Below are 24,806 nucleotides of genomic sequence, written 5' to 3' on the forward strand. Positions count from 1 at the left end.
GGGGGGGAGGGTAGGGCGCGGACCCCGCGTTGGGGCGGAGGGAGACGGGCCGGGGCCCGGGGCTCATACGGATCATTTCAGCGTCAACATGGCGGGGCCCGGGGGCTCGCGCCCTTGCGAGCGCCTTGAGCGAAAACAGGCGGGGGGGGGGGAGGGGAGGGGAGGGACGGGACGGGCGGATGCACGCGTTGTCTGCTGGCGAACGCGCTCCCGTTTTCACTCACAGGTTTTTGAGTTTTTGTCTCTGTTTAGCGGCGAGAGGGAGAAGGCTGGGCATCTGTTTGCTCGGTTGTTTTACTGCTACATACGTACTGTTATATCTAAGCTCACCCAGTTTTTCACAGCCTTGTCTCGCAAAACGAGCAAAATCTTCTGAAGAGGATTGTGTGATAGGTGTTTATTTTGTGAAGAGAACTGAGGATTCTTTACATGTTTTTACATAAAACACGGGGACTCGCTTATTCGCAAACATGTTTGCTTCTCATCTGCCCAATTTTCACTCGTCCCTAACTCTGTTGTGAATAAGTGAAAGCGAATCAGAAGGTAGATGTTTTACAAAAACCATGGCTTCTTCAGGAGGCTAAAAAGTTATTTGGAGAGTTAACTATAGTAAATGTTTATGAATTTAAAAGTAAGGGTAAGAAAAGCTCAAAATTGCCTGTGTTATGTTGATATTTTTCTTGGTTAGTGGAAAGGTAGAAGGCCAGCCCAATGGTGACACAATCCCAGCTGAGCAAGCCAATCCTTCAGATGACACTGTTGCTGGTGCTGGGAGTCGTCAGAATGATCAGATAGTGCAGAAAATAGAGGAAGTGCTCTCTGGAGCCCTTGGTACAGAGCTGCAGTGCAAATCAGGTAAATGAAAACACATTTGGCAAATATGTTCTTATTTAAGAAGATTGTCATAGTTCTTAACACCTAATCATTTTTACAGAGACGAAAAAAGAACTTTTCAGTACTGCTTCTCTCACTGAGCTTCATCTGAAAAGCTGTATATTTATTGTAATGTTCGTTAAGTATTTTTCTGTTTACTGTGATTTACAGCCATAGATTGACAAGGAAATGAATAATCTAAAAATTGAAACTTGTTGATATACAAAAGTGTTACTTAGTGTGCAAAGTTACTTTTCTTCTTATCTCTCTCGGTTACAATAATGCTAACAAATATACACAATACTTGTAAATGTAGAAGTTATTTGTTGGTACATCTGAAGACTGTTTAATGCTTCATTCTGTATATACCTACTTCATGGCCTCAGGATGGAGTTTGTAATTAAAAAGCAGGTACTGATACCGGTAGAAGCTTTATTTGTAGTGAGTTTTTTTGGATTGGTTTGTAAGATCATTTTTAAAAAAATCATCTATTACAATTCAGAATTGTATGATTAACTGTTTTAGCAAAGTAAGATGATCTGTCTTTTTTTTTTAATAATGAATAGTGGCCATGCTTTTACAATATAGGTATTCAGATTGAAGTCTTTCAAAGGTCTGTGAAAGATACATGTAATATTCTCATAACATCAGTAAATTACCCAATTTATCATGCCAAAAATTTGCATATGAATATCCTTTCTCATGGGACTAGTCCCTTCTGTAAAACTCCTGAATCATTAGAGTCAGCAAAATGAAGGCTGTAATTATTGCATTTTTAATTATTTGAAGTTCAGAATTAGGTGGCTGCTATATTCTTGGTAAGTATAGTTCCAGAGTGATTTCATAAAAGGTAGCATAGAAAATTGTGACAGGAATTGTTTAGTTCAGAGACTATTTCTGCACGTTTTTGGGATTGCTTCTCCTTTCTTTTATGTGCAGTGGCTTGTTTACTCTGAGCATTTTGAACACTCTTCCTTCAGATATGTTATATAAGCAGGACTTTAGGCTGGCCCTCTTTTTTTTTTTGTGTGTGTGTTCTTCTGTCTTAGAAGAATGAAACAAGTAATACGATAGTAAGTAAGTCAGGCATATTAGTGTGGTAGTAAATAAACTTAGCCTATGATATGTGTTGCCACTGTTCATATCTAGAAAGGAGTTATGTTGTTAGACAAAGTTAGGGATTATCTGAAAATGCTGTGTGTAGAAAAGGTCATTTGACTCATTGTTCCCTTTTATAACATTCAAAGGAATGTTGATGGAAACACTTGGGGGGGGTTGTTTGTTATGTAAAGATGTGTGTGTGTTTAAAACTACCTGAGATACACAAGTGTTTGAGATTTTAGTCATGTTCATTTAATAGTATTGCAGTTACCAATGTTTTTTGGAAAAAAAAATTTTTTGGTAGTGTTTATTCAAACATTATACTTTTTAATCACAGCCGGATTATAATTGGAGAATCCACCTGGCTCCACTGGCCAGTATAAGTGATTATGGTGAGAATAGCATGCAGGCAGGCTTGAACATATAGTTCATATTTAGTCAAGATTTTAACAAGTTACTATAATGGGAGTGCCTTTTCCATTAAAACATGGTACTAGATCCAAAGAAGGAGAAGAACTTAACACAGATTCAGGTTAGGGGGAAGGGAGATACAGAATTAAAAAAAAAAAAAAAAAAAAAAAAAAAGTGATCCAAATCTCAGTCTTTCTCTTCTCACTCAGCAGTTGCATATCCCTGCAGTCACCTGAAGTCATTGGGTACTTTCCTGTTTGATGCAAAAGCTCTTCAGATGCTTATATTTTTGCAGTTGCTCGTGGCAAACACAGTCAGTCTGAGCAGCTGGTTGCTTGCCACCCCTTAGAGCCTGCTTGGGATCAAGGAAGTAGATGCTGTTTCCCCAAAGATGTTTGAAGAACTTCATCAGTAAGTCAGGAACTTAAGTTTAGATTGATCAATCCTAACACATCAGCCAGATTTATCATCACATCCTGTCAGTGAGCCAGACTTTTTAAAGCATTATAAGAGATCATGGTACTGTTGGCCACATTTTATATGGTAGGCATACCAGTTAGATGATTTTCCTGAAAGATAGGAGGCCTTATTACAGTTACATCTGCTGCTTGATACAATTTAAGACCAGATCTTCAGCCTTCCAGGAGAATGTACTACCCAGTTGAATGTAGATAAAAATATATCCAAGTACTTCTTGGAAGGGATTGTATTCCCACTGAAATTGATTGTGTCACTGACCAAGAAGACTTGATTAACTTATGGAAAGCAGAATTACTTAATTTTTTCTCAAAGGGATTACTGCAAGAAAGGATAAGAAAGAGGGCAAAATAGGGAGTATGTGCCAGTTGTGATAGTTTGGTAAACAAGATGTGTGTTTCAGATTACGATTTTTTTGTACCTCTGTCCATGTACTTGGTTACTGGTTTGAAACTACATTTTAAAGGCTCTCATAATACCATTTACAAGGACAATTTCATTTTCTTCTAGATGTAGACAAAGATACTGTGAAAAATAGTTCTAAGTCTACAAAAAGAAGTCCTACTGATGAAGTTGAAGATGAAATTCCTAGAAAAAAATCAAAGAAGAACAAGAAACACAAAAGCAAGAAGAAGAAGAAAAAGAAGAAGAAAAGGAAGAAAGAGAAAAAACACAAAAAGCAGCCAAAGGAGTCAAAACTGAGTGCACGTCATGGAGAACATGCAGACTTACAGCCTGCATCTCACTTGATGCCAGAAAATTCAAGCTCCAAATTGAGTATACAGCATGGAGGATCTGGAGATTCAAATCTGGCTGTTCACATGCAGCCAGAAGAACTGTGCTTAAAAGTAAACGAGGAGCTTGATAGACAAGCTTTAGGACTTGGTTCTCATTTGAGAGCTGATTCTCAGCCACCTAAGGAAGATCTTGGAAGCGAGAAGGGGAATTTGTGTGCAGCAGATCCTCAATTTAATTTAGAAAGCAGCAAATCTGATATCCAAGAACATGCTAGTATAACTCAAACTAAAATTTGCACTAGAGAAGAACAAATTAAAGAGTCCCATGAAAATATTTATCCTGTAGCTATTAATATTAGTGGAAAGGGTGAACTCCATGTTGATACTGGAAATGATACGCTGTCTAGCATCCCGTCTGGAGTTGCTAATAAATCTGAACTTCAGAAAGGTCCGGAAGTAACTTCGGAGGTAGTAGAAGCACTAAAAGATTCAGAAGATGTTCTGAAGTCTAAAGGCACTGGGGAGGCTTTCGATACAACTCTTGAATATGAGACCATGGAAGTGCTGAAGTACTCAGAAGCAGCTCTAAAATCTGTGGCACAGATGGGAGCAAAAGAATTAGAAACAAACTCAGAATCTGTGTCTTTGGCAAGTGATTTGACAGTAATTCCTAAATCTGCAAGTCAGGCAGATTTGAAAACTGTGAAATTAGCTCACATGTCTGTGGCCGTGGAAGAAGTGAAAATTCCAGAAGCAACTGAAGAATCTCTGCATATGGGAAATGTGAGAAGTGTAGAAAGATCTTTGGAACTAGGGGGTGTGACTGGAACTTTGGAGCCAGCACTGAAGTCCCTAACTGGAGCTGATGATTTGAGAATGGCACAGCGCAGCTCCATGGAGAGTGTGAATGTCTTCCAAACAGCCTTGGAACCTGTAGCTATGATGGGGGCTGTGGGAGATAAAGAAACAGACCCAGATGTGGCTTTGCAACGTGCTTTTAAAATACCTGTAGGAATAGCTTTAACCCAGGTGGAAGCAAAAATTGCCGAAATACCCCTAGAACCAGGGGCTGTAACAAAGGTTAAAGATGTTGAACCAATCAGAGGCTCTGTGCAGACAGAAAATGTGAAAGCTTTGGAAGAAGCTCTGGAGCCAGTTGCTGCGGTAAAGACAAAAGCTTTGGAAACAATTGTGGAACCTGTGGGTATGATAGGAGCAAAAGATGTCAAAGCAACTCGAGAACATCTGGAAGTTGAAGTTATCAAAGGTTTGGAAGGAACCATTGATTCTGCAGCAGTGTTAAATGCTCCAGAAGTGGTCGTACAGCCTAAAGTGACAGAAACAAGAGCTTTGGATAGAACCCAGGTATTTGCAATTCCAGTAGAAGTAACAAATGTGAATGTGGCTCAAGAATCTCTACAGATGGGAGGTGTGAAAAAAATTCGAGAGGCTAATGATTTGGAAACAACTTTTCAAGCTGTAGCTGCGACAGAGTTAAAAGCAACAGTGAGCCAAGAGCCTCAGCAAACTGAAGATTCAGGAGCGGCCCTAAAATATATGGCCACAGAGGCAAAAGGCTTAAAAGCGCCTTTAGAACCTATAACAGTTGTGGAGGCATTTATTCCCAAAACAGCTCCAGAAATCCAGTTGGTAGAGGGTTGTAAAGGTCCACAAGCAACTGCAGAAGTTGTGGCAATAGCAGGAATAAAAGGTACAGAAACAAATCAAGCTCCTCTGCAGTGGGAAAATAATGCTTCAGAAATTCCAGAAGCAACTCTAAAGCCTGTAGCCATAACGGAGGCAAAAGACTTAGAGGGAACTTCATTACTGAGACAAGTAGAGGAGCTGAGAGAATCAAGACCTGAGAGCAAGTCAAATGTGAAAGATTTGGAAGCAGCTCCCTTATCTTTGCAGAAGGAAGATGTGAAAGGTCCAGGAGGAGTCAGAAGACCAATGGCTATGCTAGAAGAAAAAACTTGGGAAACAACCTCACTGTATTTGCAAACAGAAGATACGAAAACTTTGGAAGGAGCCCTGAAACATGGGGCTGTGGCCAGAGGTTTAGCAGCAGCAGCACTAGGTTCAGCAGTGGAGTCAAAAGGTTCAGAAATAAATCTGGATCGTATGGCAGGAGTAGAAGCAGCCTCAGATGCTGCTTTCCCAGCCATGAAAATCGGAGATGAAAAGCATTTGGAAAGAAGCAGAAGTTCTGTGAGAACAGTGAAAAGTCTAGAAACAACCTTAGTACCTGTAGTGGAGACAGAAGGGAAAGATTCAGAAGCAGTGCTTGGCAGAGCCAGGACAGGGGTGAAAACATCTTCATCACATCTGCAAATAGAAGATGTGAAAGATTTAGGAGGAGATCCAGAGTCCTTAGCTATGGCAAAGATAAAAGCTTTGGAAGCAGTCTTACAGCCTGCACCCCTTTTAGGGGCAAAGGGCGTAGGAGAAAATACATGTTCTGAAGCCAAATTTGGCACCCAAGTTTTGGAAGCAAGTCCAAGACCTCTGGCTGTAGAAAGTTCAGAAAGAACTCCTGAATCTGTGTTTGCATGTGTAAGCATGGAGCCAGTTACAGAGTCCGAGGCACTGGCAGAAGTGATGCATTTGAAGACCGCAGCAGAGAGAGAACCAAAACATGTGGAAACAATTGTAGAACCTCTTGTTACAAGCAAAACAAAGAGTTTGGTCATTTCACAGTCTGATGTCATGACAGACAGACAGTTGGAGATAACTGCACAGACTGAGGTAACAAGGGTGATGAAGGATTCTGAAATAGCTACCGGATCTGCCATTGTAAAAGTGAGAAATGTAGACAGCTTACCAGAAGTTGATGCAGTTTTAGAGGTAAAAGATGTGGAAGCAAGTTCAAAAACTTTACACTTAACAGAAGTGAAAAATTTGGAAACGGTTGTGGGATCTAAAACAAGGTCACTAATGCAAGACTTGGGAACGACCTTAGAATCTGAGGCAACTGGAGAAGTAAAACATTCTGAAATTGCTCCAGAAGATCTGAACAAAGCAAAGGTGAAGAACAAAGAAGCAGTACTGGAACCTGTGCAAACAGTGATGGTGGAAACTTTGGAAAAAAATTCAAAATCGCTACACGTGGAAGAGTTGGAAACAGCTGTAGAATATGAGACTGGACGTAAGCCAGAAAAAAGTGAAACAGTAATAGAATCCCAAACTGTCAAAGGAGTAGAATATTGCAAAACAACTCCAGAATCTCTGCGGACAGCAATGATGGGCGATTCAGGAGCAATGTTAGAATCTTTGCCCAGAGTGGAAGAAAAAATTGTGGCATCAGAAGCAGTGACAGAAGTGAAAAACTTAAAAGGAACTTTGGAATCTAAGGTTTCAACAGATGTAAGAAATCAAGGACCTACTGTAGAGTATATAATTGCAACAAGGAGGACAGGTACAAAAAAAGTTGAGTCTTCACATATGGTCAGTTTAAAAGATTTGGAAGAAGCTTCAGGAACCGAGAAAGGAATGAAAATAAAATATTTGGAGGCAGCATCAGAAGCTAGAGAAATGAGTTTTTTGGAAAGTAGGAAAGAACCTGCAATAGTAGAAAGGAAAGATTCTGAAAGAGTCACGGAGCCTGAGGTATGCATGCATACCCAAGATTTAGAAGCTTCTCAAAAATCTGAAGAAGTAGGGGTGATGAATGTTTTACAAGACGCTTCAGAAACATTCACCATAGCAAAACAACATTCAGAAGCTGTTTCAAAGTCTTTGCACACTGATAAGCCAGAACATCCGCAAGTAGTTCCAGATGCCAAACCTGCTGCAGAATGGAAAAGTGCAGAAGAGGCTCCAGAAATCTTGAGTGGTGCTGAAATGAAATCGTCTGAAGCAGTTCCAAAAACAGGGGATGTGAAAGATCTGGAAACCATGCTAGAATGTGAAGTAGCAGCAGAAGTACAGTATCAGCAAATGGAGGATATAAGAGTTCCAGAACAGACTCAGGAATGTGAGATACAGGTTGAGAAGAAAGATACAGAACAAGCTATACCTTCTGAGTCTTTAATAGAAGTAAATGATAGGCAGACTACTGCAGCATCTGTGGCAGGTCCAGAGACGGCTTTTAGTTCTTTACATGCATCAGATGAAAAAGACTCAGCAGCAACTCCTGAATCTGAAATGACTGGAAACCTAAAACACTTGGAAGTTGGTCCAGCTGATGTGGCAGAGGCAAAAGATGCAGAAGCAGCTCCAATATGTGCTGCTGTTGTAGAGCTGAAAGATTCAGAAGCAGCTGCAGGGACAGAGGCAGAAACAAAAGATTTGGAAGCAGCTCTGAGACCTGAGACTGTTACAGAAGAAGTTTCAGTACTGGTGGCAGAGCCAGGAGAGTTGGAAGAAAGTCCACAGCCTGAGGCTGTGAAAGAAGCAGGACAGGCGGAAGAAGCAAGAGATTCGGAAACATCTGATGTGCAGCCTGATGTGGCAGCACGAATGAGAGAGACTCTAATGAGACTTGAGAAAGTTTTTGAAAAAAGCCATAGAAGTGATAAAAAACACGATGCAAAGAAACAAAAAAGGAGCCGCTCTAAGTCTCATTCCAGGTCTAAGAAGAGGAAAAAAAAATCAAGGTCAAGTTCTACTTCCAGGCGTTTGACCTCTAAAAGAGCACGTTCTAGGAGCAGAAACTATTCGGATTCGAGAAAAAAGCATTCCAAATCTAGATCCCGGTCTGTGGAGAAGAGAGAGAGGAGAGTGTCTTCTCGGAGGTCCAGGCGCAGACGTTCCAGGTCCTCAGATCGCTACAGGTCTAAATCCAGATCAGCAGAAAAGAGAGGGAGCAGGCTGTCGTCTGGGAGGTCCAGGCGTAGACGTTCCAGGTCCTCTGACCGCTATAGGTCTAAATCCAGATCAGTGGAAAAGAGCAGGCTGTCCTCTAGAAGGTCCAGGCGCAGACGTTCGAGGTCCTCGGACCACTACAGGTCTAAATCCAGATCAGTGGAAAAAACACTGTCCTCACGAAGGTCTGGGCACAGACGTTCCAGGTCCTCTGACCGCTACAGGTCTAAATCCAGATCAGTGGAAAAGAGCAGACTGTCCTCTAGAAGGTCCAGGCGCAGACGTTCGAGGTCTTCTGACCGCTACAGGTCTAAATCCAGATCAGTGGAAAAAAGACTGTCCTCACGAAGGTCTGGGCGCAGACGTTCCAGGTCTTCTGACCGCTACAGATCTAAATCCAGATCAGTGGAAAAAAGACTGTCCTCCAGAAGGTCTGGGCGCAGACGTTCGAGGTCTTCTGACCGCTACAGGTCTAAATCCAGATCAGCAGAAAAGAGACTATCGTCTTGGAGGTCCCGACGCAGACGTTCCAGGTCCTCTGACCGTTCTAAATCTAGATCCAGGTCTTCAGAAAAGAGGGGGGGCAAAGAATATTCCTGGAGGTTCAGACACAGAGGGTCTGGTTCCTCTGATCGTTCAAAATCTAGGTCTAGATCTGTTGAGAAGAGGGGTCGGAAGACATCTCTGCGGAGGTCTAAACGTCAGCGCTCAAAGTCCTCTGACCGTTACAAGTCTAGATCCAGATCAGTAGAAAAAAGAGATCGGAAGCAATCATCGCGGAAGTCTAAACGTCAGCGCTCAAAATCCTCTGACCGCTACAAGTCTAGATCTAAATCAGTGGAAAAAAAGAAGGAGTCGTCACGAAAATCTAAGCGTCGTCGTTCAAAGTCTTCTGAACGTTATAAGTCTAGGTCGAGGTCTGTTGAAAAAAAGCGCAAGGAATCTTCAAAGAAATCCAAACGGAAACGCTCCAAGTCCTCTGACAGTGTTAAGTCAAGATCTAAATCCGTGGAAAAAAGAGAGAGCAAATTACCTCCAGTAAAGTGCAGTAGTAAGCATGTTGAGACTTCTGAACATCAAGAGACAAGAACCAAATCTCCTGAAAAAATAGACGGTCCTGAACCTTCTTTGACATCTGAAGGCAGCTCCTCCAAATCCTCTGATGGTCCTGTGTCAATAACTTTGTCTGCTGAAAAGGTAAATGGTCCAGAGCTGCCATTGACATCTGAAAGTGGATTTTCCAAAACTTTAGATAGCCTTGAGACAAAATCCTCATCTGTTGAAAAAACAGAAGATCTGCAGCCTTCAGTGGTGTCTGAACTTGAAAGCGCCAAAGCCCCAGATGACCAGGAATTGAGATCCATGCCTGTAGAAAAAACACAGATTTTGGAGCTTTCTCTGACAACTGAAAATGGGTGTTCTACCACCCTTTATGATTGTGACTCTGAATCTATCCCAGCTGAAAAAACAGTGGCTCTGGAATCTTCACCACAACCTGAACTTCCATGTTCCACATCCAAATCAAGATCCTCATCTGTTGAAAAAGGAGGGGATCCAAAGCCTTTTCTGGTATCAGGTTTTCAGCTCTCCACATCCCTTGAAAGTGAGTTGAGATCTACATCTCTCAAAAAAACACAGGGTCCAGAGCCCCTTCCGGCATTTAAAAGTGGATGCTCTGTCTCTGCTGATGATTACAACTCAGTCTCCTTGTCCTTGGAAAAAACAGAAGTTCAGGGGTCATCTCTGATGTCTGAAAGTGTGGTGTCTGACATTACTGATGGTCATGAATTGAGACCTGCCCCTGCTGAAAAAAGAGAGCTTCAGAAGATTTTGCAGATGCCTGAAAGTGGATCTTCTAAATTGGCTGACAGCCCTGAGTCAAGGTCACTCTCTTTTGAAGCAGCAGTGGTTCAGGACACCAAACTTACACGCTCCGAGTTCCCTGATTCCCATGTGCCAGGTGCTGACTTTTTTCAAATAGCCAGGGTGCAGGAGCCTTCTCTGGCTTCTGACAGTGGATGGTCCAAGTCTCCTGATAGACATGAATCAGGATCCAGCTTTGCTTCAAAAACAGAGGAGGTTTCATTGATGCTGGAAGGTGGGTCCTTCAAGTCACCTGATGAAAATGAATTAGGATCCTTATCTGCTGAAAAAGTAAAGGCTCCAGGTGCTTCTCTGTCATGTGAACGTGCTCCTCTTGAGGTCTCAGATGATGTCATGTCAGATTTGTCTTTTGAAAAAGCAGAGGAGGTTGTTACAGCAACTGTAGTGGAAAGCTACAAGTCTTCTGAAGTTTGTGAGTCCAGATCATCTGTTGACAAAGATCTAGGCAGTCTGGAATCTTCACAGATACTTGAAATTGGCTGCTCTGAATCTTCTGAAATCCGTGGATCCCTGCTAGCTGAAAAAATAGAGAGCATAGAATCTTTTTCAACGTCTAAAAGTGGATTTCCCATGGACCGTGATGGCCATAAGTCAAAATACAATTTTTCTGAGAAACTGGTAGGTGCAGAACTGTCAGTAGCATCTGAACTTAAGTATTCTGTATTGCCGGAAGGCCATGAATTGAGATCCACTGCAGCTGAAAAATCAGATACACAAAAGCCTCCTCTTCCACTGGCAAGTGGATCCTCTGAATCCACTGATATTTGTGAATCAGTAAGCCCTCTTAATGAAAAATTAGACTCCCAGATGCCTTCTCTGACATCTGAAGATAGAGTTTTCCTCTTGCCTGATAGTCATGAGTTGGGACCTATCCCTGCTGAAAAAGTGGAGGTGCAGAAGTCATATACGGCCTCTGAACTTCAATGCACTGTATCTCCTGACAGCTACAAGTTGAGATCTGCCTCTGAAGAAATACAGGTGCAGGAGCCATCTCTGATGTTGGAAAGTAGATGTTCCATTTCCTCTGATGGTCATGGGTTGATATCCACCCCTGCAGAGAGAGTTGAGGTGGAGGAGTCTTCTCAAATATTTGAGAATGAATACACAATGTCCCTTGATGGCCAGGAGTTGAGATCAACCCCTGTTGAAAAACCAGAGGTACAGGAACATTATCTGACACCTGAAGGAAGGTGTTCAGTCTCCCCTCCAAGCCAGGAGTTGCTGTCATCCCCTGTTGAAAAGGTAGAGGTGCAAGAGTCTTTGACATCTGAAAATGAATATGCTGTATCCTGGAAGGGCCAGGAGCTGAGATCTAGCTCTCTTGAAAAAGTAAAAATGCAGGAGCCATGTGTAATACCTGACAATGAATATGCTGTATCTGCTGAAGATCAGGAATTGCCATCTTCCCTTGCTGAAAAAACAGAGGTACAGGAGTGTTCTTTGCTGTCTGAAAATGAATATGCCATGTCCCCTGAGGGCCAGGAGTTGAGAGCCAGCTCTGCTGAAAAAGTAGAGGTACAGGAACCTGCTGTGATGTCTGACAGCAAATACACCATGTTCCCTGAAGGCCAGGAATTACAGTGTACCCTTGTGGAAAAAACAGTGGTGCAGGAGCCTTCTCTAATATCTGACAGTGAATGTGCTGCATCCCCTGAAGGTCAGGAGTTGCTGTCTACCATTGTTGAAAAAACAGAGGTACAGGATTGTTCTCTGCTGTCAGAAAATGAATATGTTTTATCCCCTGAAGGCCGTGATTTGACATCCAGCCCTATTGAAAAAGAAGAATCAGAGGAACCTTCTGAAACATCTGAAAGTGAAAGTTCAATGTCCACCGATAGCCAGGAGTTGCAGTCTACTCTTGTTGAAAAAACAGAGGTGCAGGAGCTGTCTCTGATGTCTGAAGGTGAATGTGCAATGTCCCCTGAAGGTCAGGAGTTGCAGTCTAGCCCTGCTGAAAAGGCAGAGGCTAAGGAATCTTCTCTGACATCTGAAAATGAACATGCTCTGTCCCCTGAAGGCTATGAATCAAGACTGACCCATGATGAGAAAGTAGAGGATATGGATTCTTCCTTGACCTCTGAAAATGATCATTTGTCTTTTGAGGGTCAGGAGTTAAGATTCACCCCTGTTCAGAAGGCAGACGTGCAGGAGCGTTCTCTGACACCTGAAAGTGAACGTTCAGAATCCCCTGATGGCCAGGAGTTGAGATCTCCTTTTGTTGAAAAAGTAGGTGGTCTGGAACCTTCTTTGACATTAAATGATAGATCCTCCATGTCTGCTGATGGCAGTGACTTGAAATCCATCCCTGTTGAAAAAATGCAGGGTGGGATGCCTTCTTTAGTGCCTGAAAGTGGATGCTTCATGTCCCCTGATGGCTACAGCATGAAATCTGTCCCTGGCGAAGAAATAGGGGATCTGGAGCCCTCTTTGATATCTGAACGTAGACATTCCATGTCCCCAGATCATGATGGCCATGAGCTGAAATCTCCCACAGAAGAAGAGGGTCTAGAGTCCTCTTTGACTTCGGAACATAGAAGATCCATGTCCCCTGATGGTCATGACCTGAAATCTACTGTGGATGAAGACATAGAAGATATGGAGCCCTCTTTGACATCTGAACGTAGACATTCCACATCCCCTGATGAGCATGAATCAAGATCTACCATTGGTGAAGAAGCAGAGTACCCGGAGCCACCTTTGACAGGTGAACGTAGACACTCCATGTCTTCTGATGGCCATGAGTCAAGGTCTACCACTGGTGAAGAAATAGAGGATGTGGAGCCCTCCTTGACAGCTGAACGTAGACATTCCACATCCTCTGACGAGCGTGAGTCGAGGTCTACCACTGGTGAGGAGGTAGAGGATGTGGAGCCCTCTTTGACAACAGAACGCAGACACTCCACATCCTCTGATGAGCATGAGTCAAGGTCTACCACTGGTGAAGATGTAGAGGATGCAGAGCCCTCTTTGACAGCTGAACGTGGATGCTCTGTGTCTCCTGATGGACGTGAATCAAGGTCTACCACTGGTGAAGAAGTAGAGGATGTGGAGCCCTCTTTGACAGCTGAACGTAGACAGTCCACGTCCTCTGATGAGCATGAGTCGAGGTCTACTACTGGTGAAGAAGCAGAGGATGTGGAGCCCTCCTTGACAGCTGAACGTAGACACTCCACGTCCTCTGATGAGCATGAGTCGAGGTCTACCACTGGTGAAGATGTAGAGGATATGGAGCCGTGTTTGACAGCTGAACATAGACGCTCCACATCCCCTGATGGACGTGAATCGAGGTCTACCACTGGTGAAGAAGCAGAGGATGTGGAGCCCTCCTTGACAGCTGAACGTAGACACTCCATGTCCTCTGATGAACATGAGTCAAGGTCTACCACTGGTGAGGAGGTAGAGGATGTGGAGCCCTCTTTGACAGCCGAACATGAACACCAGGAGTCACTTTCCATGCCTCTTGAAAAGCTAGAGGGACAGGATTCTTCCTTTATGCCTGAGAGTAGGCGTTCTGAGTCTTCTGAACACGAGAGATCTAGATCCAAATCTGTTGAAAAAGCATCTGACAAAGAGTCTTCACGAAGATCTAGAAGCAGACGCTCAAAATCTCTTACTCGCCAAAAGAGTCGATCGACATCCCTTGAAAAAACAGCAGACAAAGAGTCTTCACGAAGATCTAGACGTAGACGCTCTAGGTCCACTGCTCGCCAAAGAAGTAAATCCACATCTGTTGAAAAAACAGCCGACAAGGAATCTTCACGGAGATCTAGACGTAGACGCTCTAGGTCCACAGCTCACCAAAGGAGTCGATCCACATCTGTTGAAAAAACAGCTGACAAGGAATCTTCACGGAGATCTAGACGTAGACGCTCCAGGTCCACTGCCCGCCAAAGGAGTCGGTCCAAGTCCATTGAAAAAGCAGCTGACAAAGACTCTTCACGGCGGTCTAGAAGCAGACGCTCCAGGTCTTCTCAGCGCAGATCCCAGAGGTATGATACAGAATCTCGCTCTAGACGGAATCGCTCCAAATCAGTAACACACAGAAGAGCGTCAAGATCAAAATCTAATCGTCGCTCTCGATCTAGCTCACTGTCTCGTTCAAGGCACAGAAGAAGGAGTAGGTCAAGATCGGCATCAAGAAGAAGGCGTTCTTTATCAAGAGATAGGCGTAAAAGATCTCAGAGAAATAGATCAAGATCTACTGATAGAAGAAGGAGAAGATCCGATTCAAGAGATCGTAGAATATCACTCAGGTTGCGTAGCAGGAGTCGAACACCTATTCGTCAAAGGCGATCAAGGTCAAGAGGAAGAAGACGGAGCTCTAGTAGGTCACCAATTCGACTACGGCGATCGAGATCTTCAGGGAGAAGAAGATACAGCAGATCACCTGATCGTCGAAGGTCCAGGTCATCTGAGCGGTTTTCAAGCAGATCGCCTAAACGTCTTACAGACTTGGGTAAGTAATAATTTTATCTTCATTGATTCCATGGTCAAGTAGTACTGATTGGTTTAAATGCAGTCTTGTTTTAACACATCTCTGTAGCATTCATAAGGAATTTCTTGAATTGCTTTTAGGCAGTGACTTTTAGTAAGACAATTTTTATGTTGGAACTGAATCTATGCTTACCATTTGGATGAAAATTGCATTTAAAGCAGAGATATATCTTGGTTTTAAAGCTTTTATGCAAAGGTAGTCTGCTGTGGTCTTGAGGAGCACTGTTCATTGTAATGTTTAAAAAAGCCCAAATATTTTCTGTAAGAGAGTTATGAATTACCGGTTTGTTTTTACTGAGAACAAACTGGACATGAAAGAACATGCAAAAGTAAATGTCTGTAGGGAGATTTCTTAGTTCTGTTGTCAGCTGTAATGCTTGTTTATCTGTTTTCCTTACTATTGTCTTGCCTCTTTTCCACTGTTGTTCTTGCTACTCAAAGCTTTGCTATATGAAGAGGGGGGCATTGTTGAGCTATTAAACATGTGATAGAGGATTTATGGGCTATGCTCCACATTTCTGTGGGCTTGAAAAAGGTCCACTTTTTCCTCCATTGTACCCTTGAATCTTGAGGTGAGCTTCCCTGTACCGTGGTCATTTCTGCTGAAGTTACGTTTTTGTTCCCAGCCGATACTGAATTATAGTCTTAACTGCACAGCGTAGATAAGTTAGCATACTTTTTATTCTTAGCCAGAGTCAGTTCCTAATAACATGGATGTAGCTAGCTGGTTTCTAGCTTGGTTTAATACAGGTGCACTGTGTCAGTAACAACTGTCCTGCGGGGATCTGTAGGTTGAGATTTATTTGCAGGCAAGGCTTCAGGCTTCTGGCATACGTCAAACATTGAGAACTTACGGTATGGAAATGAATTTTAGATAAAGACTTTTCAGCTCTCATCCTTGTACTACGTAGGAATGTAGAACATTCAAACTTTGCTGAAGATATGACCATAAACTGGCAACAGGAACAATATCTCTCAGATATCTGGTTTGTGACTGGAGAAACTCAGGGAAAAAGAGAAAAGTAGCTAGATAATGGAAGTCAGGAACAGTGTTGCATTTTAATTAATTGAATCTGTGATATCTTGCATAAAACCACAAAGCTTTAGTTTCACATACTCCTTTCTGAAGGATAGGAAACTATTTTGAGTATTGAGTGTTGAGAAAGTTGATATGCTTCGACTTTTTACTTTTGGATAATTAAATGAATTTGGTCAAAAGCTGTGAGAAACTCTTAATACGTGTCCGACATACAGTAAATGAGCTTCTGTTTTTCTGTGTCCTCTGCCCAGTTGGGAGTACCTTTGTATTTGTTTCTTATTTTATGTGCTTCATTTTCCACTTGGCTTTAGACTTTGCTCCTTGCTGTGGTCATGGGCATGTCAGTTATGCCTGCTGACCTTAGGGCAGATTTATGCTAAGAACTTAGGAGCAGGGATGCTTGTTTCTGAAAAAATTCCCAAATCCAGATGATTCGGGAATGAAAGTGAAAATCCTAATGAACTGCATGTTTACCATGACTGGATGAAGAGAGGCCTTGTGGTTTTCTTAGATACTAAGTTGCATAAGGAGAAATGAGGTTCCCCTTCTTAGAGGTGAGCCCTCATATGTTTAGTGTGGGAATGAGCCTCCTTTTGTGGAGCTTAGGTTCTGTTTCTTTCAATTCTCTGTCATAAAGTTACCATAGAAGTCCCTCTACCAGAAGTATTTTTGTGCAGAACATGAGAATTAATGGGCAGCTTTGAAGCTGCCTTTGATTACTCAGCAAATTGTAGGTATATACCTTTATTTAGGATTTTTGTAAAGCTGTGTGCTTGCAGAGGTAGTGGTAACTCATTTGCAAACTGTGAAATCGGACAGGAACACACAAATCATGCTTTATTTCCGTTCCCTATTTTTGTGCTGTGGTCACATGTGCTTTTTTCCTTTATAAAACAAAATATTCTTTTCTTAACATTTCTGTGTGTAATTGTATTTTATACAAGTCTCAACGCTTATGTTTTCTGATGATTGGTCATGAGTAGCTTTCATGATTGGTCATGAGTAGCTTTCAGGCTGGGGACTTTCTCAGGGCCTTTGAATGTTCTTCAGATTTAGCTAAGAAGGGGACTTTAGAATTTAAGCTGTGTGACTTTAACGCATTATTTCTAAAATTAGAATGTCAGCAAAGTAAAATAGGCATGAAGAGTAACAAATAGAACTTTTGAGATTTGAGAGATTTTTAAGTTCTGAAACTTGGACTTCTGTGCTTTGTGTTAAATATGCAATTTCACTTGTTTGTTGGATAGACCCGAAATTAAAAAAAAAAAAAAAGTCTGGGGAAATAACTAAAATTTTAGGAGTTTTCACAGATTGTAAAAATCCACAATGTGGGTAAAAATCTTTTGGTTTTACTTTTGTTTAGTCTGCTAGAAGTGCTAATTTAATCCTAACCAGAACCTGTAAAAAAATCACGATCTTTCTTAAAATTTTTTAGACAAGGCCCAGCTACTTGAAATAGCCAAAGCTAATGCAGCTGCCATGTGTGCTAAGTCTGGCGTTCCGTTACCACCAAGCCTGATGCCTATGTTAGCTCAAAAGAAAGACGACAAAGCAAATAAGTCGTCAAGAGATACTCTAAAGGAGCTCACTGAGGTAAGTGAGAACAACAATATCAAATTAAACCTGAAAATAAGCAATCTATTTTTTGTAACTCCTAGTCAAACTGTAATTCTGTATGCTTAATCTGTGTGAAAGCTGGCTTGTGATTTGAACCCTTATTCTGTATACAGTTTTTTGTCATGAAAACAGGCTTTGTAATTCTATGGAAATGTGTGAAATCCAGTTCTTGTGCTTTTTTGTTTTAATTCTGTTAGAATAATAAAGAACAGGGCTTTCAGTTTTAGTTCTTGTCTTAATATTTTTAGCTATTTTTTTTAATGAGTTCAGGCTGCTGAATTTTATCTCTGGATTAAAATGCAGGGTCTGCTTCACATAGTTCCGTGCATTTATGACTTCTGTGATATTTTTAAAGAGAGAGTTTTTGTTGCAATTCTATCTCATTGCAGTTTTAATATACAAATAGAATGGTTTTGATCTGATCGTGGGAAAAAATGGCTTCTTGTTCTCTAATTGTAAAAATGTCACCTCGTTCAATTTGCCAATTTCCTATAAGATTTTTCCCAGAAATTAGAGAAAATTTGAACTGAAGAAATAATTTTTTTGTATCAGCAAAGTGACAATCTTCAGATAGAAGTTTATTTATGGAAATAAATAAAAAAACCCCATTGAATTAAGCAATATCAAATTGCTGAAGAACAATCTCTAAACTGTGTGTGGGGTAGTGGAAGCAGAAGCACTTTCCACTAGTAAGTTGAGGCAGTGCAGATAGTGCAGATGCGTTGGGTGGTTCTGCTTGTACCTGACAGTATCTAATGTAGCTAATGCTAATATGGAGCCAAAAAATCTGCCCCTTCTTTGCTATTTCCGATTATGGTAATCTGTTTGATGTTGCTGTTCCATGCTCTGTTGAATCAAAGATAGTTACAGAAACAGTCCTGGGCATCATCTTGTGGTACTTTGCCCAGGTGAAGAACCCTTCCAGAGCATGGTCAGCTTCTCGTAAAGCAAGCTTCAGTGTCTTTCCTCTCTGTAATGTAATCTACAAAATGGACAGCTGCTTTCAGTTAATTGGGAGCTGACTATAACTATAGACAGTACATTTTGTTGATTACCTTTGTGAATAATGGAGGCTTTTTTTCCTGTTGCCTAAAGAATGTGCTTCAGTCATTGTTTGGAGGAAGCTTGACACAAGAGAGCGCAGGATTTCTTTACAGGGATTGACAAGAATGGTGCCATCAAAGTATTATTTTTAGTGACAGAGCTATGTCTTTGCTCCCTATATGCCACCAATTGAGTCATTAAACAGTTACGATTTCCATTGGTTTGTCATTTCGCCAGTATCACTTCATGTCCCCTAAGATATCACAAGTACACGTATCATTAGTGGGAACATAATAGAAGCATGATTCTAGACTGTAGTGTTCTTAAACTCATTTCAGACTGATTCAGTTACAGTTGCTACTGGTAAACAAACAACACAGGTAAATATAACCAGTAAAGTGTTTTTCATCATAAAAGTCCAGCCTGGCCAGAACTTTTTTTCTGGGAGTTCTCTTTTCATAGTTTGGATGCAGTATCCCCATAGCACCTGTGTGTTTTTAAGTCAAACCTATATTGCATATAAAATGGTGATGTCTTGTTTACTTGGCTAGACTCATAAAGTATCTCAGAGGAAATCTGAAGTCTTTTAGAACCATTGCTTCTGACTGAATACTTCAACTACCAGTGGAAATTGGAAACCATTTATAATTCTTAGGTTTTCATATGTAGTTGTTTTGTGAGTTTATAGGCCAATAGTATACTGTAGTCCCTGTCAGATTACTGTATGCTTGTGATGTGGGATGCCAAGCAACCAGTCAGTTCCTACTCTGAAGTGTTTGCAGCCTTAGACAAACATTCTGCAGCTAGCACTGCATAGTGCACTTTTACAGGACAGTTGATCTGAGAGCTTATATGCATGTGAAATTAGGTGCAGCATGAGTGCCTAAATATGCAAGCTAGACAAACTTTAGTAGGTGCTTGACGTGTGTAAAATATCACAGGTACATATATTGAGTACATTTCTAGAAGATTTTCTCAGATTATACCTTCTAGTAGGCCTTAATTAAAAAAAATGTTGTAAAAATGTTTTTTGTCCTTTTTTTGTTGAAAGGTTGAGAGTTTATTCAGAGCTGTGTCCCTCCTCTCCCTTTTTTTTTAATTCCAGAAATGCAAGAAGATTGCTCAAAGTACAGATGATGTGATAGTGAATAAACCTCATGTTTCTGATGAAGAAGAGGAAGAACGTCCTTTCTATAATCACCCCTTTAAGCTCAATGAACCAAAACCCATTTTTTTCAATTTAAGTGTGAGTACTTCTGTAATTTACAATATTTTACATTTTGGTTATTTTTAAATTCTGTCAAACTTTGCAAGTAGTTTTACAGAAATTAAACAGTGATCTGCCATCTTGATGAAATTACAGTCAAATGTTGTTAAAAGTTTGGTAGCTTTTGAAATACTCTTGCCACAATAGGGAACTTAATCTGCAGCCCATGAAATTATGGTTAAGTTTCCATAGGTAGATTGAAACTGTTTTTAATTATGTCCTTTTGCATGCATTCAACTTAATAACAAAAAGAGGATCAGTTTTGCTTTACATTCTCATTGCAAAAATATTAGTATGAATTTGCAAACAGCAATGGAAAGTGCTTTTGAATTTTTAGAGAAGTACCACATTCTAAAAACATTATGAAGCGTTCTAAATAAAGTGATATCGTCATGTTTGCACAGATTCCAAGTCTTGTATGTCTACTTCTGCAATAGATCTGGAATGTGAATTAAAGGAGAAAAAAGGTCTAGTAGTTTTGAAACTAGCCAATAAAGAAATTAGTGCTATGTTAAGAATGAGGATCATTAATGTTGCCTGTTAATAAAAGGGTCTAGTATGTCCCATCAAACCCCCTCTCCCATTTTGGGGGGGCTGCTTTTAGCTTTGTCAGATTGCGTTGATGTTTTCTGGGTTGTGAGAAGCGTGTTGAAAAGAGTAAGACTAGGGAGCTTTTTTTCAAATACGTCCGATATTTGCATGCTTTGAAGCATAGATTAGAATTTGTCTAGATGAGTTTTTTTGGTCAGTTGTATGCGGGGGGGGGGTGGGGGGGGGGGTGGGTGGGTGGGTGGGTGTGCCTATGAAAGTGTGCCTGGATTTTGCAGGGTATAAAGTTATATAAAAGTGTTACTTTATACTAAGTGAAAATATAAATAGTATTTATATACATATGCATGTATGTATATAAAAACATATATCTCTTGTGGCATATACAAAATAAGCACTAATAAAGTATAAGGTAAAAACAGGTTTATACTTTGTATTGTATCACTAGAAAGTGGTATGATGAAACTCAGGAAAACTTGGGATTCCGTACAGGTTCTGTAGAGGGATGTTCTTTAGTGGGTATGGGCCGCTCTGCCTGTTCTCTGCAGATGTGACCCTTTTCGCATCATCCTTTCCATTCTTTCTGGATTCTAGTCTTGTTTGCATTCCCATCTGTGTTCCTTTGATAGTAGAGGTTTCCCCAATATTTTGAGCTGTCTTGGCTCTTTTTGCTTCTTGCCAGAAGAGCTTGTCAGAGATTTCTGTGTGTTCTTCTAAGATGCTGGTGAAAATTTCTAAGGAAGGCAGTCTCATGAACTTGATTTAAGTTGGGATTCATGCTGCTATCAAAAAAAATTTGAAACTAGTAACTGAGAATTTTGAAAATTGCTTTCTGTATCTTTAATAATGTGAGACTTTCATCACATATGGATATCATAGCCAGTATTTTTTACTGCCTGGGATTTTTGTTTTGGGGTTTTGCATTACAAAATGCACCTGTTCGAAATAAGATCTTTCTCCTTCCTGTGATGGGATGGAAAAAAGAGAGGGAGGTTACTTGTAAGGGTGAGGTTTTGCTTATTTTTGTCTGCCAAAGCTGATTTAAGAGATTTCAACATCTGGCTGTTTTTCTCTTACAACGCAGTTCATTGCTCTTAGGTGTTTTCAGAGCCATGCTACAGCTAAGCAACTAAAACAGTTTGTTCTAAAGGCTTTCAAATGGATGTTAGTTAGGGAGGATGATTGCTTTGTGAGAACTTAATACCACATGTGTGCAATCAGTTGCTTCTCAAAAACATGTTAATGAGTATTGTGCAGTTTCAAGTCTTAATTTTTTTCTAATTTTTTTCTTTAAGACTCCAAGTATAAAACCCGCACCACCACCACAACCGAAAAATCAGGTCAGCCTGTCAAAGGAATTTCCTGTCTCATCTGGGTCTCAGCATAGGAAAAAAGAAGCAGATAGTGTCTATGGTGAATGGGTACCAGTTGAAAAAGGCAAAGAAGAGAGCAAGGATGATGTTTTCCCCAAACCAGCCATTGAGGTAAGGAAGGGAAGGAGAGCATATACCATAAGAAAAAAAAAAGTATTACCTGGTCAATCTGGTACCAAGTTGCAGCCTGTGAAAAAAAAGAATCGCTTACAGAGGTAGTATCTGACATTTTAATAAGCTACTTATCTGAACTGCTGCGGTCTTCAAATTTGCTCACAATGTTCATGTGAGCAATGATAAAAGCAACCTGTACCCGTAGTGTGTGCTTTTGTCAACTAGTAATTTCTTTGTGTCAATAGAATTTAAGCTTTTGCTTGAAGATAAAAAAAAAAAAAAAAAAAAATTTCTTGTCATGTTTTTTGCCAAGATGAATACCCCAAGACTTTCATAATAATTGAAATAGTAATTAAAGTTGTCCTACCAATGTTAGAGCAATAATATTGAATTGAAATGTAATCCATTTAAAAATAGATTTGAAAGTAGTTTATAAAACTGCCATTTCATCTGGATGTATCTACTCATTTTTTTAGTTTTACAGTCACATTTTCTTATACCATTGTCTTCCATATAGCCTTCTAAAAGAAAGTCTAATTGTATGCAAAATAAACTGGAGGAAAAAAAAGGAAATGTTTTTCCCCTTGAGATGTCTTCAAACTATTTTGTGGGTTTTCTATTATTAAATTAAATATTTAAGATGGAGATGTTACTTTTTTTTCAAGTTGATGTCATCTTATTCCATCTAAAGAATTGTTCTCATATCTTTCAAAAGAAATAATAATAAAAAAAAGCCTTGGCTTCAATTTCTGATGAAATCATTTTTCAAACTTGGTGCATTTTGTCTTTCAGTAGTATTCTAAGACTGTATGTTTTACTCCCTGAAGCACAGATGATATTTCCTCTGTGGCTTTTATAGCACCAAAGGCACAGTGGCTGGAATATAACTCATTTAACAGACGTGTTTTTATGGGTATACCTCAAAGGTAGAGTTTGAAGGTCAGGTATTGAACTCGCTGCAGTCTCAGTGCAGATGGTGACTGTTGTCTGGCTGGTCTTTGCCAAGAGCCAGTAATGAGCCAAACATTCTTAAATGTTGGTGCAGACCCTAATTCCCAGTTTACAAGTGTGTGTATGTATACAAAGTCCAGAATATAGAAACTTTTTATACTAACATTTGGCCATGTTTTTACCAGGTGGTAAAAAGTCTTTTGTCCTTCAAATGGTTAATGATTTGCTCATAGTGCAGACAAGCTCTGTAGATGTCTGCATCCAGGTTGCCAGAGACACTAGGCCTGATTCTTTGACAAACAGGTTAGGTAAGCACTGATAGCTTGTGTATTGGATATATAGAAGAGGCCTTAAAAATTTGACGCTGGAATAAATATATTCAACGTAGCTTTCTTTTCTTTCTGTCACTTGTATCTTTATAAATGATTGTAAACATGTTGTCTGTTTTTATATTTTGTAAATAAATATTTTTATTTGCATTTACCTTAACTTGGTTTGTGTTAAGGGTGATTTCAAGGGTCGTTAGCTGACAGCAGAGCGTACTATCCCCCTGGGTGTGGCAATCCTTAATCTTGAAATACAGGAATATTCTTGTAGTGACAGAATCCCTGTATGCTTCGCCAGGGAGTCTGAAAGGTAACAGGGTGCTTCTCTGCTTAATTTCATAACTAATTTTTAAATTGGTTATGAGGACCTTTGGGGAAGAAATGGCTTCTATTGAGCAACATAAGCCAGGTAAGCTCCCTTGCAGCTGTAGCAGGGTAGTGGGGGAGCGTGCTTGGATCCTCAGGAAGTTTGACATATGTTTTACCTCCATTCATTTTATTTGATCGCGAACTTTGGAAATCTAGTTGTGATAATTCAGATACAAGTCTGTATTGACGTTTGAAAGTCTCATATAATTTGTTTGGTGGTGTTTTGTTTTTATTCGGGTCACAGAATAAGTTACAGAATAAGCGGTGTACAGTGGCCCTGTTAATTTATTACTGATTGTTTTATTAAAACATTATGCTGTTAACATAGTTATTTGGGATAGTAGGAGAGGGAGGAAAAGTCATGCCTTTTAGTAATCTGAAGTATCAGCATGTCTCTAGAAGCCAGGGAAACCTATGAGAAAGAGGCTATATTTGAAAGTCTGAAAGTATTGAATTAAAATGTATTTAAGTTTGAAATATATAGCGGTGACTATTTTATAGAGAGAAGCCTTCTTGATCTAAAAATGCAGTAAATGCATTAAATGTATCAGTGGACCTACAAAGTATGCCAAAAAAATGCCTGCTTTCTGTTGTCGGCCTGGTCCTTCTTGCTTCCACATTTGTGCTCTGTTTCTGTGGGGAAAATGTTACTAAAACTCAGGATTTGAAAGGCAGAACTCTTACAGGGAATAGCATGCTGAACTTGAACTGTTTTACTTGATTAAATAATAACAACTTTTCATACTTCAAGCAGAGATTTTTTTTTTTCAAGATCCAAAGCTGCCACCGAGTGTCTTGACATAATACAAAGCCATGATGGTCTCCAAAATGGTGACTGACCATGTGTGGGGAAAGTGTATGGGAATTCTAACTAACCAGGGTATCTACTAATAGGCCCCAGTCCGGTAAAGCACTTAAGTACACATGTATGTTTAAGTATGTGAGTGGTCCCAATGTGATTTCAGTGGACTGCTTGCATGCCTATGTGTATTGCTGGATTGAAGCTTTTGGTGAGTAGAATAACTTTTATCTATCTCCTGAACCAGTTTCACAAACAAAACATTAAAAAACAATATAAAATATTCTAACTGTGTAAGGGGAACTTGTTAACACAAGAAAGTGTATATTGTAAACAGACGTTCTTTTATATCTGTTACCGTCATGTTAGGCGATTATTAAAATTTTAAAAGATCTTTTAATTGTTCTTGTGCCTTGTTTATAATCTGCGTTTTCGTCAACTGGGACAATAAATTAACATCAAAGTTAGTTTCATATAAACGTAGGACTTCTGTGATTATAAGTCTGTTTTGGCCAATGCAAGATGCTTCAGCAACCTGGTATGGAATAATCCTGGAGGAAATACCTTTTTGTCCT

At 40.3% G+C, this 24,806-nt stretch overlaps 1 protein-coding gene across 9 annotated transcripts in view; it reads left to right on the forward strand.

Annotated features, from left to right (window-relative positions):
* SON (SON DNA and RNA binding protein) overlaps positions 1 to 24,806 on the forward strand; it is a 42,953-nt gene that overhangs the window by 1,361 nt on the left and 16,786 nt on the right. For 8 of the 9 annotated variants that reach the window (XR_010392547.1, XM_064524425.1, XM_064524422.1 and 5 more), the window contains 5 exons: positions 689 to 855; positions 3,373 to 14,745; positions 17,258 to 17,415; positions 19,589 to 19,729; positions 21,595 to 21,783. Coding sequence is in view for 8 of the 9 variants with exons in the window: in XM_064524425.1 (XP_064380495.1) it covers positions 689 to 855; positions 3,373 to 14,745; positions 17,258 to 17,415; positions 19,589 to 19,729; positions 21,595 to 21,783 (12,028 nt within the window). In the remaining variant the exon portion in view is untranslated. The remainder of the gene's footprint in view (positions 1 to 688; positions 856 to 3,372; positions 14,746 to 17,257; positions 17,416 to 19,588; positions 19,730 to 21,594; positions 21,784 to 24,806) is intronic. The other variant, XM_064524452.1, reaches the window with a different exon arrangement.

Source organism: Dromaius novaehollandiae, chromosome 1 (assembly GCF_036370855.1).
Source record: "Dromaius novaehollandiae isolate bDroNov1 chromosome 1, bDroNov1.hap1, whole genome shotgun sequence".
Lineage (NCBI taxonomy): Eukaryota > Metazoa > Chordata > Aves > Casuariiformes > Dromaiidae > Dromaius > Dromaius novaehollandiae.